The following is an 18,289-nucleotide window of genomic DNA, read 5'->3' on the forward strand; positions in this document are numbered from 1 at the left end:
TGCACCTATGTATAAATATATACCTCCTATGTTTTGAATTTGAAAAATATTTTATTTTTCCAATTAAGAAGGGTTCGGTGAAAGCGCATATGAAACTGGTGGGGTTCAGTACCTCCAACAAGGTTAAGAACCACTGCTCTAGAGTGTGAGCACAGAGGAGCGCTAGTCCTACCCTTACTTACAGGACTTTGTCCTATCTTGTGCATCATCTGAGACAAAGTTGATGCAGCAGCCCAACAGGATTATATTCTGGATGGTATGAGGACCCCTAGTGGTATTTTTTGTAAGCCATGATTTCTTTAAAATGGAGATAACATTTTTATGAAGTATATTAGAAAGGATAATAGTTTATATGTACAACATAAAAAGATTTTGATTCTAAAAGTGCCTATTTCACCCATTTAGCACTCAAGCAGTAAATCTGGAATGTAGAATATGCAAAGCAGCTAATTAAAATGCCACTTAGTCAGGTGACACTCCCTGCGTGTCAGTTTATTGCTCCCTATGGAGTCTTGCTAACTAGGAAATTTTTCAAAGCTAAAAATCTCTCAAAGAGTAAAGATTTAAAGGGGTTATCCAGAAAAAAATTTTTTTTTTAATATATCAACTGGCTCCAGAAAGTTAAACAGATTTGTAAATTACTTCTATTAAAAAAAATCTTAATCCTTTCAGTGCTTATGAGCTTCTGAAGTTAAGGTTGTTCTTTTCTGTCTAAGTGCTCTCTGATGACACGTGTCTCGGGAAACGCCCAGTTTAGAAGAGGTTTGCTATGGAGATTTGCTTCTAAACTGGGCGTTACCCGAGACACGTGTCATCAGAGAACACTGAGACAGAAAAGAACCTTAACTTCAGAAGCTCATAAGTACTGAAAGGATTAAGATTTTTTAATTGAAGTCATTTATAAATGTGTTTAACTTTCTGGAGCCAGTTGATATATAAAAAAAAGTTTTTTCCTAGATAACCCCTTTAACCCAATCTGCAGTCAGCCTGTTTTTTTTTTTTGTTTTTGTTTGTTTTTTTATTGAAAACTTTTAATTAGCAATCATACATTACACATACATATGATGTACTGCAACACAGCACAGGCTGAGAAGCAGCAATTTAATACAATTACCATACATAACATGACAGAAAAACATACAGCACAGGTTCCCCTACACTGTACATCATACCACCCACTACACTAACTTTCCTGCACACATTATGAAACAAATCAAGCAATAAAGCATTGCAGACAGTGATAGGGCTTTAGGTTTGGAAAAGAAGGGGGTATGGGAGGGGAGATCACAAGCCCAAAGCTTTATTGAGAGACAAAACACACGAGAGGGGGAGGAAAGAGATGTTGCTCCTCTTCCTCATCGACAGCCTGATTAATTATTAAAAGAGCTTTATTGATCGTTCAGTCATTACAAGTCATACATAAAAATTTCAATCACACAAAGCATGGCAGTACAATACATAGCACAGGTCCCCTAAGCTATACATCGCACCACATGCTACATTAAAGTGGTTATCCAGGAATAGAAGAACAGAGCTAATTTCTTTCAAAAACAGCTCCACGTCTGTCCTTAGTTTGTATGTGGTACTGTTTTATAACTTGGCTCCATTCACTTCAATTGAACTGAGCTTCAGAACCCCGCCCAACTTGGAGACAGACACTTCACTCCATCTATAAAAAATAAAAAAAACAATAACCAAACCTTCTAATCTGTGATCGTTTGCAGGGTCATCACCCAGACTGTGTTTTGCTTTGTTTGGGGCAAAATAGAAAGGGTTAAGTGCACTGAACAAGGAGCTCAACAAGGTTGGGAATGGTGTCCTCGGAGTCCCTACTCTGCTGTGGGCTTCTTTTGCATCTGTCAGCGTGCAGAGGACTCTGATGGAGAAGAATGGCTCAGAGGGCAGGTCCATGTCCTGCCTGTTTTTTTGTACCCTTTGGCGGGGGCTCAGCTGGAACGAGTCGGATAGCTCCATTCCTTCCAACTCGATGCCCCATTTCAGGGTGTTTGCCCCTCATCAGTACTGAGCAGGGTCGATCTAGTTGGGGGGGGGGTTCTCCTTGAGGAGCACACTGTGTGTGAAGAATTTTAAACCATATAGCACTCCACCAAGAAGTTGTCAATGAAATGCACAAGACTAGGGGTGTACGTGTCCATGAACACTGCTAGCCAGCTGGTCTGATAATATAGAGGACCCCATTTCCACCCAGTATGGTGCATAATCCGAAACAGACAACAACAACAGTAGTACAGTATCTTCTAATATACATTCGAACCAGAGCCTGCAAGCCCAACACATGTTTCGCTTCAATGCTTCTTCAGGGGTGTGTTTTGTATTTATTCATCAGTAAAAAAAAAAGTGGATTGAACATATCAAGGACCAATCTACCAAACATTCCATAGAGATTGGAGTACATTTCAAGAGAGATTATTTTATTCAAGGTCCGGTTTGATATACTGTACAAAGTGTTAACATCATACAGATAAACACAATGTACTATGTTACATTATTTTTCTCACTTCTATTTTAACCAATGCCCCATAGCCATCTCATACAGAAAGTGGTTACTGTTGTCTAAAGTATGTCTTGTTTCACAGCCTAAAAAATCGCTTCCTGGATGAAGTGTCCCCGGCATGCTTTTACAACCCCCACCTCCAAGTCTACGTAATGTCAGACCCCATCCTCATTCCAGCCTGTAGTGCAGTGAGATTCCATTAAAACATTATGAATTCTGCAGGATTTGATGTGGTTTATAATGGCCTGAAAAATATCATTAGGTTACATTGTGGTAACGTTGCTGCGTAGAACATAGAACCCAAAGAGCAAGGTGCCGTGTTACCTCTTATGTGGTGGAGTAAGTTCCCATTTTAATGACCACAACAACTGTTTGTCTAAATAGACTAGTGTTTCCTGCCCATTGTGCCTTCAGTGGTTGCAAAACTACAACTCCCGGCTGTCCGGGCATGCTGTGAGTCGTAGTTTTCCCACACTGGTTTGGAAGCTCTGAAATAGAAAGAATTTAGTCGAATCAAACCAGAAGAAAAAGCCAATCGTGGATCTGCAGTGTTGCTTTTTATTCAAGGCAGAGAAGAGGCCATGCGTTGAAAGGGAATGTGTCAGAAAATGGCCTATTGTTTAATCAAGTTTTTATGTTAGAAAAAACTTCACCAAAATACTTATCTAATATTTAAATTTTTCATTTTACTGTCTATGCTTTAAAATAATCCTAAAATCTTGCAGTTTTCCATTTGGCCACTAAACCTAAAACTAAACTTGGTGTTCTGTCTTGAATAAGGAGGAGACTGCTGTAAAGTAATCTGTATAGCATTAGGGTTCGTTCACACGTGCGTATTTTGCTGCAGATTTTCTTTCTGCTACCAATTTTCCTACCCATGGACTTCAATGGGGAGAAAAACCACCAGCAAAAAAATCTGCAGCATAAAATGCAGCAACATACTCATGTGTGAATGTGCCCTTACAGTGAAAGGTGACACGGTATATAGAGAAGACAATAAGAGCTTAGCCCCGCCTCCACAATGGCATGACCTTCGTACCAGAGCATGCTTACAAACCTGTCCGATACAAAGAATGGGGACTGGAGATCTTTCTTGAGCCTATGCTCATAGGGATTACCGTAAAGCATATCCCTAAATGCTGTTAAAGGGGTACTCCGCTGCCCTGTGTCGGAAGCTCCGCTCCCCAGTGTCCGGAAGTTTATTGTTCCGAACGCTGTGTGTGGGCTTCCGTGTTCAGGGCCGCCCCTCGTGACGTCACGCCCGCCCCCTCAGCGAAAGTCTATGGGAAGGGGGCGCGATGGGCACGAGGGGCAGCCCTGAACACAGAAGCCCACACACAGCGTTCGGAACAAAAAAAAGAGCATGTTTTAGTTTCTGGTCCTAATCAGTACGAGAAAAATTGTACCTGTTGGGACCCATTGGTGTCCCTTGTGCATCAGACCGTCCATCTTGGTTGTTTGCCTTAGGTATGGACTCTGCGATAGGGCACCGAACGCAGATGTGAACGAGGCCTTAGCTGTGTGGCTCCATAGCTCAGAAGCAATCCCTGCTCAGACACATACTTCCTTAGTGTTTTCCTGGTGTTCAGGCAGTCCGGACATGCTGGTAGTTGTAGTTTTGGTTGGAAAACACTGGTTATGGAGAATTATGGCAGCAGAATGAGAGTCCTGTGCTGATTCCCACTGTCCATGAGAAAAGTGAATTTGGCCAGACTGACCTGGAACTGCATCACTCCACAATTTTCATAAAGTTTACGAAGGCTGTCTAAATGGTACATGCATTCTTAAAGGGGTTATCCCCATAAGGCTAAGTTTCCACTTGGTTTTTTTTCTGGCAGTTTTTGGAATACCGCCACTGCAGTTTTTGTAGCCAAAGCCAGAATTGTATTCAAAACGAATAGGACATATAAAGGAAGGAGTTACACTTCTCCTCCCTTATGGATCCACTTCTGACTTTGGCTCAAAAACTGCAGTGGCAGGACTCCAAAAACTGCCAGAAAAAAACCAAGTGGAAACGTACAAAGGCAAGGTGTCCAGCGCGAGTATCAGAAAACAGGATCTTTAATTCCAATAAAAGCTACAAAGACCAGGAGAACATGACAAGGATGACGCGTTTCGGTCCTAAGACTGGACCTTAGTCATACATGGTGTGATAACCCCATAACTATTGCCTATGCTTTTGATAAAAGATAAATATTCCTTGTGGAATAACCCTTTTATTTGGTATATTATCTTTGACAGTCTTTATACAAAAATAAAACTAGTCTTTTTCTCTGTTTGCATTGATCCCGAGATACATTGAGGTTCTTTATGCTATTATGATCTCTGATTATTCAGTCTTATCACCTTTATCTGCTTAATACATGTATAGCACTGTTATGTTTTTCACTTGTATTTAAATATTGCGTCTCTTTCAATAGGGAGAAAGTGAATCGGATAAAGGGCTGTTAATGCGAAAGCTTGTCCTGTCTGGGGTCCTGGCAAGTGAAGAAATCTACATTAACCAGCTGGAAGCTCTGCTTTTGGTGAGTAGAGTTTTTCTAATTCCGAGTAAAAATTGTGATAAAACATTAGTTCACCGAGTGATGAATTATTATTAGTTTACAGGAAGTTGTGTGTTCTCTGAGGCAAATTGTCTCAGGCCCTGCTCTGATTTGATGAAGGATAAGTTCACTCTTCATTGGGAATTTACTTAGCCACCATACACGGTGGAGCCGTGACGTCACGATACTCCGGCCCCTTGATCGTGATTCATCAGACCCGGAGCAATGTTCGCTCCGGAGGCTAATGATAGCGGGGTGCTGCATGAAAGATTGCGGGGGTCCCCAGCAGCGGGACCCCCACGATCAGGCATCTTATCCCCTATCCTTTGGATCAGGGATAAAATGTCTTAGGGCCAGAGTACCCCTTTAAAGTGTACTTTACAAAAATAAATTTAATGTGATCACTAGTAAACCACATCTGGTCCAGTATGTAAATGAGGCCCCTGTGGGCAGACATTTCATAATTTTTTGCGATTACAGGCTAATGGCTTTAAAGGGAACCTGTCATCAGATTTTACCATATATGATGTGTGGCATCACTTTATATATAAAATCATAATGCATAAAATCTTCTTCCTCACCATGCACAGGAGACATTCCTGCCCCCAGGGATAGTGAGGATATATAGTTTGAAAATCTCCTCTGCTGGCTCGTAAGCAGTCCCCTTGGCAGAGAGCTATACACTTCTAGTCCCGCCAACTCCGGCTGTAATCACGTTCCCTCAGTGTGATTGACAGTCCGCATCACTGCTCTGCTTCCTAAACAGACAGAGCAGAGCAGTGACGCAGGCCGTGGCCGGACTGTCAATCACTGTAAGGGGGTGTGATTACAGCCAGAGAAAACTGGGCTAATTTGAGTATAACTCCCTTCCCAGGGGACTATTTACAGGGCCAACAGGACACTTGGACATCCATGGATGGTGTAGAAGAAGATTTTATCACATATAATGTTGTGCTGCCTTGTGTTATATATGGTAAAATCTTATGAACGGTTCCCTTTAAGGGCCAGTTCACACTGAGAATTTCAGCCAGAATTTCTGCTTGGATATTCTGTGCGGAATCCGCTTTGCAGCATCCCGTAGCAGAATCTTCGCTGTGGAAATCCTGCTGCCGAATTTCCACTGCAAAGGTTACCACAGCATAACTGCGCTTCTGATTGCTGCAAAAAATAAATACCGTATATACTCGAGTATAGGTCGAGTTTTTCAGCACGATTTTTCGTGCTGAAAACACCCCCCTCGGCTTATACTCGAGTGAACTCCCCCACCCGCAGTGGTCTTCAACCTGCGGACCTCCAGAGGTTTCAAAACTACAACTCCCAGCAAGCCCGGGCAGCCATCGGCTGTCCGGGCTTGCTGGGAGTTGTAGTTTTGAAACCTCCGGAGGTCCGCAGGTTGAAGACCACTGCGGCCTTCAACATCATCCAGCCCCCTCTCACCCCCTTTAGTTCTGAGTACTCACCTCCGCTCGGCGCTGGTCCGGTCCTGCAGGACTGTCCGGTGAGGAGGTGGTCCGGTGGGATAGTGTTCCGGGCTGCTATCTTCACCGGGGAGGCCTCTTCTAAGCGCTTCGGGCCCGGCCTCAGAATAGTCACGTTGCCTTGACAACGACGCAAAGGTGCGTTCATTGCCAACGTACTTCTGCGTCATTGTCAAGGCAACGCCTCTATTCCGGGCCGGAAGCGCGGAGAAGAGGCGCCCCCGGTGAAGATAGCAGCCCGGACCACCTCCTCACCGGACAGCCCTGCAGGACCGGACCAGCGCCGAGCGGAGGTGAGTACTCAGAACTAAAGGGGGTGAGAGGGGGCTGGATGATGTTGAAGGCCGCAGTGGTCTTCAACCTGCGGACCTCCGGAGGTTTCAAAACTACAACTCCCAGCAAGCCCGGACAGCCGATGGCTGCCCGGGCTTGCTGGGAGTTGTAGTTTTGAAACCTCTGGAGGTCCGCAGGTTGAAGACCACTGAGGGCGAATGATGAGAAGAGGATGATGAAGGGGGGGTGTGGGGATGATGAAGGGGGGTGGGGATGATGAAGGGGGGGTGTGGGATGATAAGGGGATGATGAAGGGGGGATGTGTGGGATGATGACAAGGGGATGATGAAGGGGGGATGTGTGGGATGATAAGGGGATGATGAAGGGGGGATGTGCGGGATGATAAGGGGATGATGAAGGGGGGATGTGCGGGATGATAAGGGGATGATGAAGGGGGGATGTGTGGGATGATAAGGGGATGATGAAGGGGGGATGTGTGGGATGATAAGAGGATGATGAAGGGGGGATGTGTGGGATGATGACAAGGGGATGATGATGAGGATGTTAATGACGGGTCTGGATGATGACAGGGGGGGATGAGGTATTTCCCACCCTAGGCTTATACTCGAGTCAATAACTTTTCCTGGGATTTTGGGTTGAAATTAGGGGTCTCGGCTTATACTCGGGTCGGCTTATACTCGAGTATATACGGTACATGTAAAAAAAATACTGAATACACATAAAATGTGTTAAAAATAGCCACTAAACATAGCCACTAAACATAGCCACCAAACATAGCCGCTAAACATAGCCACCAAACATAGCCACCAAACATAGCCACCAAACATAGCCACCAAACATAGCCACTAAACATAGCCACTACTACTTTTGATCATTTGATATCTATGGATCCTATGAGGGAATGCTGTTGTATATGTAGTTGCTGTGGTATATGTAGTACTGTTGTGCTAGTTGACTGATCGTACGTATGTCACAAGCAGAAGACGGATTTTAACAGTGAAGCTAGCATTAACCTTTATTAGATTAGTTTGGTAAATTGATTTTTTGTTTGTTTGTGGTGTTGCACAAAGAGTGAATTAAATCTTGTGACCACATCATCCATTGGCTGTCACCACTCTTTATACCATTATGGATAAACAGTCATCGCCATTACTGGTGGCGGGGGAGAGAAAAAAACATTCTGATAAGAAAAAAAAAGTTGTTTTTTTTTTGCTTTTTTTTTCCTAGTTATTTTTGCTTTTTTGTACTTTTGTACTTAAATGGGCACTGTCAGATACACAAGCTTTTTATATGTTGTACATCTTGGCAAAACATTTACCTTTCTAGTGAACTTCATAAGAAAATTTGATTTCCTTTTTATAGAAATCATGGCTTATAAAATCATGGCTTTGTCCAAGCTGAAGCACAAGCATGAACAAAGTCCAGTAAGTGAGGGTGGGCTGATGGGACAGGAGAGAGCACAGAGGAGTGCTATCAGACAGGAGAGAGCACAGAGGAGTGCTATCAGACAGGAGAGAGCACAGAGGAGTCCTATCAGACAGGAGAGAGCACAGAGGAGTGCTATCAGACAGGAGAGAGCACAGAGGAGTCCTTTCAGACAGGAGAGAGCGCAGAGGAGTACTATCAGACAGGAGAGCGCACAGAGGAGAGGAGTCCTATCAGACAGGAGAGAGCGCAGAGAAGTCCTATCAGACAGGAGAGAGCGCAGAGGAATCCTATCAGACAGGAGAGAGCACAGAGGAGTGCTATCAGACAGGAGAGAGCACAGAGGAGTGCTATCAGACAGGAGAGAGCACAGAGGAGTGCTATCAGACAGGAGAGAGCACAGAGGAGTCCTTTCAGACAGGAGAGAGCGCAGAGGAGTACTATCAGACAGGAGAGAGCACAGAGGAGTACTATCAGACAGGAGAGAGCACAGAGGAGTACTATCAGACAGGAGAGCGCACAGAGGAGAGGAGTCCTATCAGACAGGAGAGAGCACAGAGGAGTACTATCAGACAGGAGAGAGCACAGAGGAGTACTATCAGACAGGAGAGAGCACAGATGAGTCCTGTCAGACAGGAGAGAGCACAGGAGTGCTATCAGACAGGAGAGAGCACAGAGGGGTACTATCAGACAGGAGAGAGCACAGAGGAGTGCTATCAGACAGGAGAGAGCGCAGAGGAGTGCTTTCAGACAGGAGAGAGCACAGAGGAGTGCTATCAGACAGGAGAGAGCACAGAGGAGTCCTATCAGACAGGAGAGAGCACAGAGGAGTGCTATCAGACAGGAGAGAGCACAGAGGAGTCCTTTCAGACAGGAGAGAGCGCAGAGGAGTACTATCAGACAGGAGAGCGCACAGAGGAGAGGAGTCCTATCAGACAGGAGAGAGCGCAGAGAAGTCCTATCAGACAGGAGAGAGCACAGAGGAGTGCTATCAGACAGGAGAGAGCACAGAGGAGTACTATCAGACAGGAGAGAGCACAGAGGAGTGCTATCAGACAGGAGAGAGCACAGAGGAGTGCTATCAGACAGGAGAGAGCACAGAGGAGTGCTATCAGACAGGAGAGAGCACAGAGGAGTGCTATCAGACAGGAGAGAGCACAGAGGAGTGCTATCAGACAGGAGAGAGCACAGAGGAGTGCTATCAGACAGGAGAGAGCACAGAGGAGTGCTGGCCCATCTTCACTTATTGGACTTTGTCCATGCATGTGCTTCAGCTTGGACAAAGCCATGATTTTATAAGCCATGATTTCTAGAAAAAGATATTCTTATAAAGTATATTAGAAAGGTGAATGTTTTGCCAAGATATATAAAAAGTTTTGGAATCTGATAGTGCCTATTTAATGGAAAACAGTCATCCTGTTCACCCACACTAAATCCAATACACGCAGTGTGAACGGGATGACCGATTTAAGCCTCTAGTTTCTTATCTTCTATGCCCTAATGCAAACCTGTAACAAGACTCCCACCACCTTTCTTCATGCTTATAATATTTCTGTCTCATGTCAGATGGGCTTTTGAGCTCCTAAGGGACATGGGTCCAAGTGCTACTGCTACCTCTGTATACTGTATAAAGTGGTCACAAAGCCTACTACACAGTAAACAAGCATTCGGACAGACAGCGCTGCATATCTTCGGCCCTTACTGTCAGCTCACCTCATTTTATATTTAATAGAAAATGTGAGCATTTAATATGCTTAATTATTTCCAACAAATTGACTTTATTACTTGAGTTCCTAGCCTGAGCACATATCATTATACTATTGGTACAGCATGAAAGCCAGATCAATAAATCAGTCAGAAGAGTTCACTGCCATGCTATTATGCCCGGGGTTGCATTCTTCCTTTTCATTACTATCCCATTATAGGTTTATTTAACGCTACAAATTCCATTATTTCTTGACGGCAGTTTAAATGGAAGGACTGAATGGTGAAACTGTATTAATAGCTTTTGTAAAATAACATGTTAGTGTTGAGGGATAATCCCAAATCATGTTTATTAGTACGGTATTATAAGAATATGTTCTAACAACATCTGCTCCTTGTTTACTCCATTGCATGATGGCATTCCATCCATAAATACATCACGTCAGCATTGCAGCCATTGGTTGTTGTAGTCTTGTGATGTGGGCTCTTCATGAGTAACCCCTCCCAACCAATGGGAGTAAGTAATGAGGAAGGAGTGGAACAATGAGTACAGCTCGGCAGGATAGCCAGTATATTGAAAAGTTTATTATTTTTATTTGTTGAGGCTGCATAAGTCACTTGTTGTCCTGTGTAAAAGCTCTGTGTCACCTATTTTAACGCTATGGAAACGCTCAGGTGTTTTAGAGAAATAATATTTTAAAATAGCCGCCAGAAGCTGGGTAAGTAGTCACAGGGGGCGGTCCTCACAGCTGCTGTCAACCTTGCTTGCCCTGAGTGACACATCTCTCCCTAAAGAGAAAAGAATCACAGGAAGTATGCTCCACAGGAAGTTCTTTTCTGTCTGACCACAGTGCTCTCTGCTGACACCTCTGTCCATGTCCGGAACTGTCGAGAACAGGAGAAAATCCCCATAGTAAACCTCTCCTGCTCTGCACAGTTCCTGACATGGACAGAGGTGTCAGCAGAGAGCACTGTGTTCAGACAGAAAAGAAAATTCAAAAATAAAAGACCTTCCTCTGGAGCATACAGCAGCTAAGTGCTGGAAGGATTAAGATTTTTAAATAGAAGTAATTTACAAATCTGTTTAACCAGTTGATCTTAAAAAAAAATTGTTTTCCACCGGAGTACCCCTTTAATCTTCCTTATCAAAGTAGAACAAATATACATGTAGGTTACCATTTCAGAATTCTGCAGTTGACAAATGTTTTGGGAATTAGTGATGAATGTTTTTTGTGATTTTTAAATAGTTTTTTAAGGCTGCATTCACATCTCGGTTTTACACTATGGGTGCCGGATTCCGGCAGAGGGAGGGGAAATACCGGACACTCCCGTACCCCAGCCGGGCAATCACTAAACTCCATTCACATTAATGAGTCGACTGGAGTCCAGCGGTGCCTCCGGTCGGCTCATTTTTGACCCGTATCCAGTTTTGTGACCGGACCTAAAACCGTAGTATACTACGGTTTTAGGTTCAGTCAAAAATGAGCCAACCGGAGTCACTGTTTGATTCCGGTCGGCTCAATAAAGTGATTGGTGTTTAGCACTTGTCCGGCTGTGGTACGGGAGCGCCCGGTATTTCCCCTCACCCAGCCGGAATCCGGCACCCGTTGTGTAAAACCGAGATGTGAATGCAGCCTAAGGTGGTTGTCCATAACAGTAGATGCAGGAAATAAAAAGTAAACAAACATTACTTGTGAAATCACTGCTTGTCTCTGACTGCAGCGGTCACATGCATGGCCTGTCATCAGTCCAAGAAAGTGACCAGGGACCACCGGAGCATCAGAGTGGGAGGTTATGGGTTCTATATGGGTTCAGCAAAATGCTGAACTTTATCCTTGTCATGATACACAGAAAATGCCCTTTCAGCCAATCACTAGCCACAAAAGTAACCTACCACAGCCAGTGACTGTTGGAGCAGACATTATGTTGTATCTAGTTGGGGGTCGGGAAGTTTACATCAGTGGGGACTGGATTACTATCATGATGGCAGTGGTAGAGGTACCATGAGTTGACTTCTACATTTTATTTTTGTAACAGCTTAAAGGAGCACTAAGAAATGTAGATATGAGTGTAAAATGATATGAGTGACACAGTTGTTAGACATTATTGTTGGTTTACAGGATTTAAAGGGGTATTCCAGGATTTTTTTTTATTTGACTATGCTACACGGGCTGCAAAGTTAGTGTAGTTCATAATATAGTGTCTGTACCTGTGTGTGACGGTTTTCTCACAATTCTTCTGTGATTTTTACCCCAATATTTATTTTTACCAGTATACAAAATGACTGTTGTCTCAGATTTTTCCCAGGTTACAATGTGGCCGAGACCTGATTCACTAGTCAGCTGATGACAGGGAGCCTGTCTGCTTCAATGGGTGGAGCGATCGCTTGGTGGGAGAGGGATCAATCTGCAACTAATGCAACAGCTGTAGGCACCCTGATTGAAAACCACAGGTCTTTGAATGGATGCAGCTAATTTATGTTTCAATAGGTGGGGTGGCTGATGTATGGGAGAGAGGAAAATGGAATTGTGGGATTTGTAGTTAAAAAAAAAGAAAAGTCAAATAGGAAATTCCAGTTCACTAAAAACTAGCCACAGTATTATGGTAATCTAACAATATAGCCATTTAGCCCCAAGACAAGTGCAGATCCTTCCTAAGCATGTCCATTACTGTCTGCCAGGTACGTACTGAAATCACCTTATGGTGGATAACCTCCTTAATGCAGATCCTGAAACAGTCCTTTAGAGTTCTTGCAGAAGATAAAGAAATTACCTTGCACTCCATATTTTTCATACTAGGCTTGCAGACATATTAGAAGCTGGGGCATCACATTAATTCTCCTGCTTAAATAAGAGATGAATAGAGGGGAGGCTCCTGCTGCAGGCAGTGGTGTCACAAATGTGATAGATCATTTCCCCATCCTTCTCTTCACTATCTGTTAGGACATATAGGGAAGATTTTTTTATATAAATTCCTTGGTTTTGCTAGGAGACAGAAAATAATGTAAAACATCCCTCTTTCCTCTGAACGATCCTATTCTATGGTTAGAAGTTTATGGCTCTTTTTTACCTTATTACCTGCATCACCTTCCTTAACAAGAGAGAACATTGGGTTCAGTTCACACATGTGTGCTCTTAGAAAGCTTTGTTTGGCTTGGATATGGGCATATGCATTCTGTAATATTTGCATTAATGTAAATGCAATTCTAATTTTGCAAACACAAAATGTGGAAGTGCTGAGAAACAATCCTGTTTCTTCCTTAAAAGAAACCTTTGTTATAATGTGTCCTTTATGTAATTGTTGTTTGTAAGGCTTTTGGGGTACAGCTATGCCTTGTGCCATTATATGTGCACATTGTGAAATGTTACACGCCTATTACCAATAACAGGAGCTCATGGTCACCACCATATTACTGGTCTATAGAGTGCATAAACTTCATTGCCTGGTTGTGCCCCACACCAGGAAGAAGACAGGGGCTGAATATGTCACACTGCTACTTAGCCTATCACCAGCCGAGGCGGGACATTGCTGCCGCCGGCGATTACCGTATTTTCCGCCCTATAGGACGCACTGGCATATAAGACGCACCCAATTTTAAAGGTGCAAAATCTAGAGAAAAAAGATTCTGACCCCAACAGTGATCTTCAACCTGCGGACCTCCAGATGTTGCAAAACTACAACTCTCAGCATGCCCGGACAGCCGTTGGCTGTCCGGGCATGCTGGGAGTTGTAGTTTTGCAACATCTGGAGGTCCGCAGGTTGAAGACCACTGGTATAGGAGGTAATACTCATGTGTCCCCACCGCTCGTTACCGCTGCCCTGAATGTCGCTCAATCGCTGTCGCCGCGTCCCCGTGGCGTCCGGACGTCTTCTTCCCCGGGTTCCACGCTCTGTCGCCGTCATCACATCGCTACGCATGCCGCTCCTATTGGATGACGGGACGGCGTGCCCGATGACCTGATGACGGAGAGCGCCGGCCATTCAGGGGATCCCGGCACGAAGCAGACACCGAGGAGGCAGGTAAGGTCCCTCCCGGTGTCCTGTAAACTGTTCGGGATGCCGCGATTTCACCGCGGCGGTCCCGAACAGCCCGACTGGACAGCCGCGTTAGTGTTATTTTCGCTTCAGACGCGGCGGTCAGCTTTGATCGTCGCGTCTGAAGGGTTAATACAGGGCATCACCGCTATCGGTGATGTCCTGTATTAGCAGCGGGTTTCGGCCGTTGATGGCCGCAGGGACCGCAGCGATAGGGGTGTATTCGCCGTATAAGACGCACCAACTTCCCCCCCTTATACGGTGAAAAATACGGTAGCTGAATGGCAGTCTGATGCGTTAATCCCCAGCTACAAGGAAGAGAGACTAAGCGGGATACTAGAGGCACTGAGAGAGAGGCAGAAGGTAGGTGAGTTTTTTTTTTATTGTAGTTTCTGAGAAGATATGAGTAACTGATAAAGTTCATGGATAAAACCAGAAATAAAACATGTGAAGGAACCCTATCAGCTAAAATCATATTGGGAGCCTTTCTAAATGGCTCTTTTAAAGAACTCTTTTCATCCAAATCCAAAAGTGAGTCAAAAAGGAATAATACAAATAAAGGACTGACACTGCTCCTCTTTAGTTTTGACACCTGTGCTTCGCTTTAAAGCCGCATCAGCAACTTACTGTACCCGCCCGCGGATGTTAAAGAAATAAATAAAAGCCATCGCATGCCGGAATCTAGCCTAAAGTTATTGACCTAAAGAAGGACATTAATAAAAGCTTTGTCCTTTATGTAACTATACGTCACCAACTGCTGCACCATGGATCAGACAGGTTTTTTTGTCACTATCCAAGGGGTAAGCTTAACCGCGGGAAAGGAAGAGGATTACAGCCACTTACCACAGTTGGAAGCAAAACATAGTTACATAGTTACATAGTTACATAGTTAGTACGGTCGAAAAAAGACATATGTCCATCAAGTTCAACCAGGGAATTAAGGGGTAGGGGTGTGGCGCGATATTGGGGAAGGGATGAGATTTTATATTTCTTCATAAGCATTAATCTTATTTTGTTCCAGGAATGTATCTAATCCTGTTTTAAAGCTGTTAATTGTTCCTGCTGTGACCAGTTCCTGAGGTAGACCGTTCCATAAATTCACAGTCCTCACGGTAAAGAAGGCGTGTCGCCCCTTGAGACTAAACTTTTTTTTCTCCAGACGGAGGGAGTGCCCCCTCGTCCTTTGGGGGGGTTTAACCTGGAACAGTTTTTCTCCATATTTTTTGTATGGGCCATTAATATACTTATATACGTTTATCATATCCCCCCTTAAACGTCTCTTCTCAAGACTAAACAATTGTAACTCCTTTAATCGCTCCTCATAGCTAAGATGTTCCATGCCCCATATTAGTTTAGTCGCGCGTCTCTGCACCCTTTCCAACTCCGCAGTGTCCCTTTTATGGACAGGTGCCCAAAACTGAACAGCATATTCCAGGTGAGGCCGTACCAATGATTTATAAAGGGGGAGTATTATGTCCCTGTCCCTTGAGTCCATGCCTCTTTTGATACATGACAATATCCTGCCGGCTTTGGAAGCAGCAGCCTGACATTGCATGCTATTCTGTAGTCTGTAATCTACAAGTACACCCAGATCCTTCTCTACCAGTGACTCTGCCAGTTTAATCCCCCCTAAGACATACGACGCATGCAGGTTATTAGTACCCAGATGCATAACTTTACATTTATCCACATTGAACCTCATTTGCCAAGTGGATGCCCAGACACTTAGTCTATCCAAGTCATCTTGTAACTTATGCACATCCTCTATAGACTGTACCGTGCTACAAAGCTTGGTGTCATCTGCAAAGATAGAAACAGAGCTGTTAATACCATCCTCTATATCATTGATAAATAAATTAAACCATTAAGTCCTACTGAATGCTCAAGGTTCACAATATAATGTATTTTCTTTGCCAGGATTTTGTGATGTGCATGTGATTAGATATATGCTTGTTTTATCCACTGACAAATAAAATACAATGGCATTGTAATCTTTTTTTTTTTAATGTGTGTAAAGAAGGTGATATGGAAATGTTACACATTTACCCCTCTAATATCCTAAGGGATAAGTATTTGTACCGTATATACTCGAGTATAAGCCGAGTTTTTCAGCACGATTTTTCGTGCTGAAAACGCCTCCCTCGGCTTATACTCGAGTGTACTCTCCGCCTGTCAATCCCTTCTCAGTGGTCTTCAACCTGCGGACCTCCAGATGTTGCAAAACTACAACTCCCAGCATGCCCGGACAGCCATCGGCTGTCCGGGCATGCTGGGAGTTTTAGTTTTGAAACATCTGGAGGTCCGCAGGTTGAAGACCACTGTGGCCTTCGTCATCATCCAGACACCCCCTTTAGTTTTCTACTCCCCTCCCCTCGGTGGGAAGGAAAGGTGAGCTGGTCTGGGCCATCTATATACTGCAGGGACCGTCCGGTGGGCCCTCTTCTCCGCGCTCTGGGCCCGGACTAGTGACGTTACCTTGACGACGACGCACAGGGACGCGCATGAACGTCCCTGTGCGTCATCGTCAAGGCAATGTCACTAGTCCGGGGCTGGACCCGGAGCGCGGAGAAGAGGGCCCCCCAGGTGAAAGTGGACTAACCCTCCCCACCAGACGGTCCCTGCAGCATAGATGGCCCGGACCAGCTCGCCCGCCCTTCCCACCGAGGGGAGGTGAGTACAAAACAAAAGGGGGGGGGGGGGGGGCTGGATGATGATGAAGGCCACAGTGGTCTTCAACCTGCGGACCTCCAGAGGTTTCAAAACTACAACTCCCAGCATATATACTCAAGTATAAACAGAGTTCAGCACAATTTTTCGTGCTGGAAAAGCCCCCCTCGGCTTATACTCGAGTGAACTCTCTGCCTGTCAATCCCTTCTCAGTGGTCTTCAACCTGCGGACCTCCAGAGGTTGCAAAACTACAACTCCCAGCATGCCCGGACAGCCATCGGCTGTCCGGGCATGCTGGGAGTTGTAGTTTTGCAACCTCTGGAGTTCCGCAGGTTGAAGACCACTGATTAAGGGATTGACAGGCGGTGATGATGAAGGGGGGGGGGGGTGATGATGACGGGGGTCTGGATAATGACATGGGGGGATCATGTATTTCCCTCCCTTGGCTTATAGTCGAGTCAATAACTTTTCCTGGGTTTTTGGGGTGAAATTTGGGGCCTCAAGTACATACGGTATGTTGTCTGTGTATAGAATCGTGACAAGTGATATGCGCAGTCACTTCTGTCATATTAATGCCTCATTTTGACTAGATTATGGGATACACACTGTAATGGATCATTCCCATCGTATAACATTATAACATATCGCTAGGATGTGCCATAACATTATCGTCTGTGAAGGTTTATCCTCTGGGACTCCTGCCAAACCTAAGAAAATGGGACTGAGGTCTTTTAGGCTTTTCAACTTTACAGTAATGTTCATAACAAAGAGCCAAGAAGGAAACTGCAACATATCTCGTGCAGGCCAGTTGTTGGCGCAGACATTTTATATATATATTGAGGTGGACCATGGTGTCTTATAATAACTGGTTTTCATCATGTTCCCATGTTGTGTCTCTATTTGGTATTTCAGGCTATTCTTTTTCTTGGATAAAGTGGGCCCTTTAAAAAAAAAAAAAAAAAAAATCTGCAGGGAAGAGGATTAGTGTCAGATCATTGAACATGCAAAAGGTGGGCCCCATGTCCCTTTGGGTGAAAGAAGCGGCGGGCGGATATCCTCTGTTTGCCTGATGAAGGTAGCGGAGCCCATCCTCCTCATCATTGGTGGCGGTCCCAGGAGTTGTATGTCAGTCACCATTGCTGCGGATAGGTGTTGAGGATTGTTGTTGGTGGGAAAATACCTTTGTTTTTTTCAAACTAATCACATACATAAGGTTTTAAATAGCCTGATAATGCACAATACATCATAAGGGAGATTTATCAAGGGATTTAAGCAGTTTTTTTTGTTTACAAAAGTCGCACAAAAAGTCGCACATGCGACTAAGCAATTATTTGTGCGGCTTTTGTGGGTAAGCAAAAAATACCAATCTGCCCTACCTAAGCAATTTTCAGTTTTTACTTTGCAGTGGTCCTCGGGTTATCATTGTGAAAGTCGCACGTCAGCACCCCCTTCAAAAAATCACAAGTGTAAGTAAGGTCAGGCCTGGCTTACAAACTTGCCTATGACAGCATTTTCAAAAAGTTGCAGGTGATAATTTTTGTGCAACTTTTTTTCACTTTCCTTTTTTACAGACACGGTGGGACGAGCGGGTAGGAGATGTACAGGAGGGTGACAAGCCTGTCACCCA

The 18,289-nt window shown here is 44.4% G+C and overlaps 1 protein-coding gene across 6 annotated transcripts in view; it reads left to right on the top strand.

The window, feature by feature from the left end:
- The window catches only part of ABR (ABR activator of RhoGEF and GTPase), a 442,924-nt gene that overhangs the window by 249,266 nt on the left and 175,369 nt on the right, over positions 1–18,289 (top strand). For all 6 annotated transcript variants that reach the window (XM_056559132.1, XM_056559136.1, XM_056559135.1 and 3 more), the window contains one exon: positions 4,936–5,040. In XM_056559132.1, coding sequence (XP_056415107.1) covers positions 4,936–5,040 — 105 coding nt within the window. The remainder of the gene's footprint in view (positions 1–4,935; positions 5,041–18,289) is intronic.

Source organism: Hyla sarda, chromosome 2 (genome assembly GCF_029499605.1).
Source record: "Hyla sarda isolate aHylSar1 chromosome 2, aHylSar1.hap1, whole genome shotgun sequence".
Taxonomy (NCBI): domain Eukaryota; kingdom Metazoa; phylum Chordata; class Amphibia; order Anura; family Hylidae; genus Hyla; species Hyla sarda.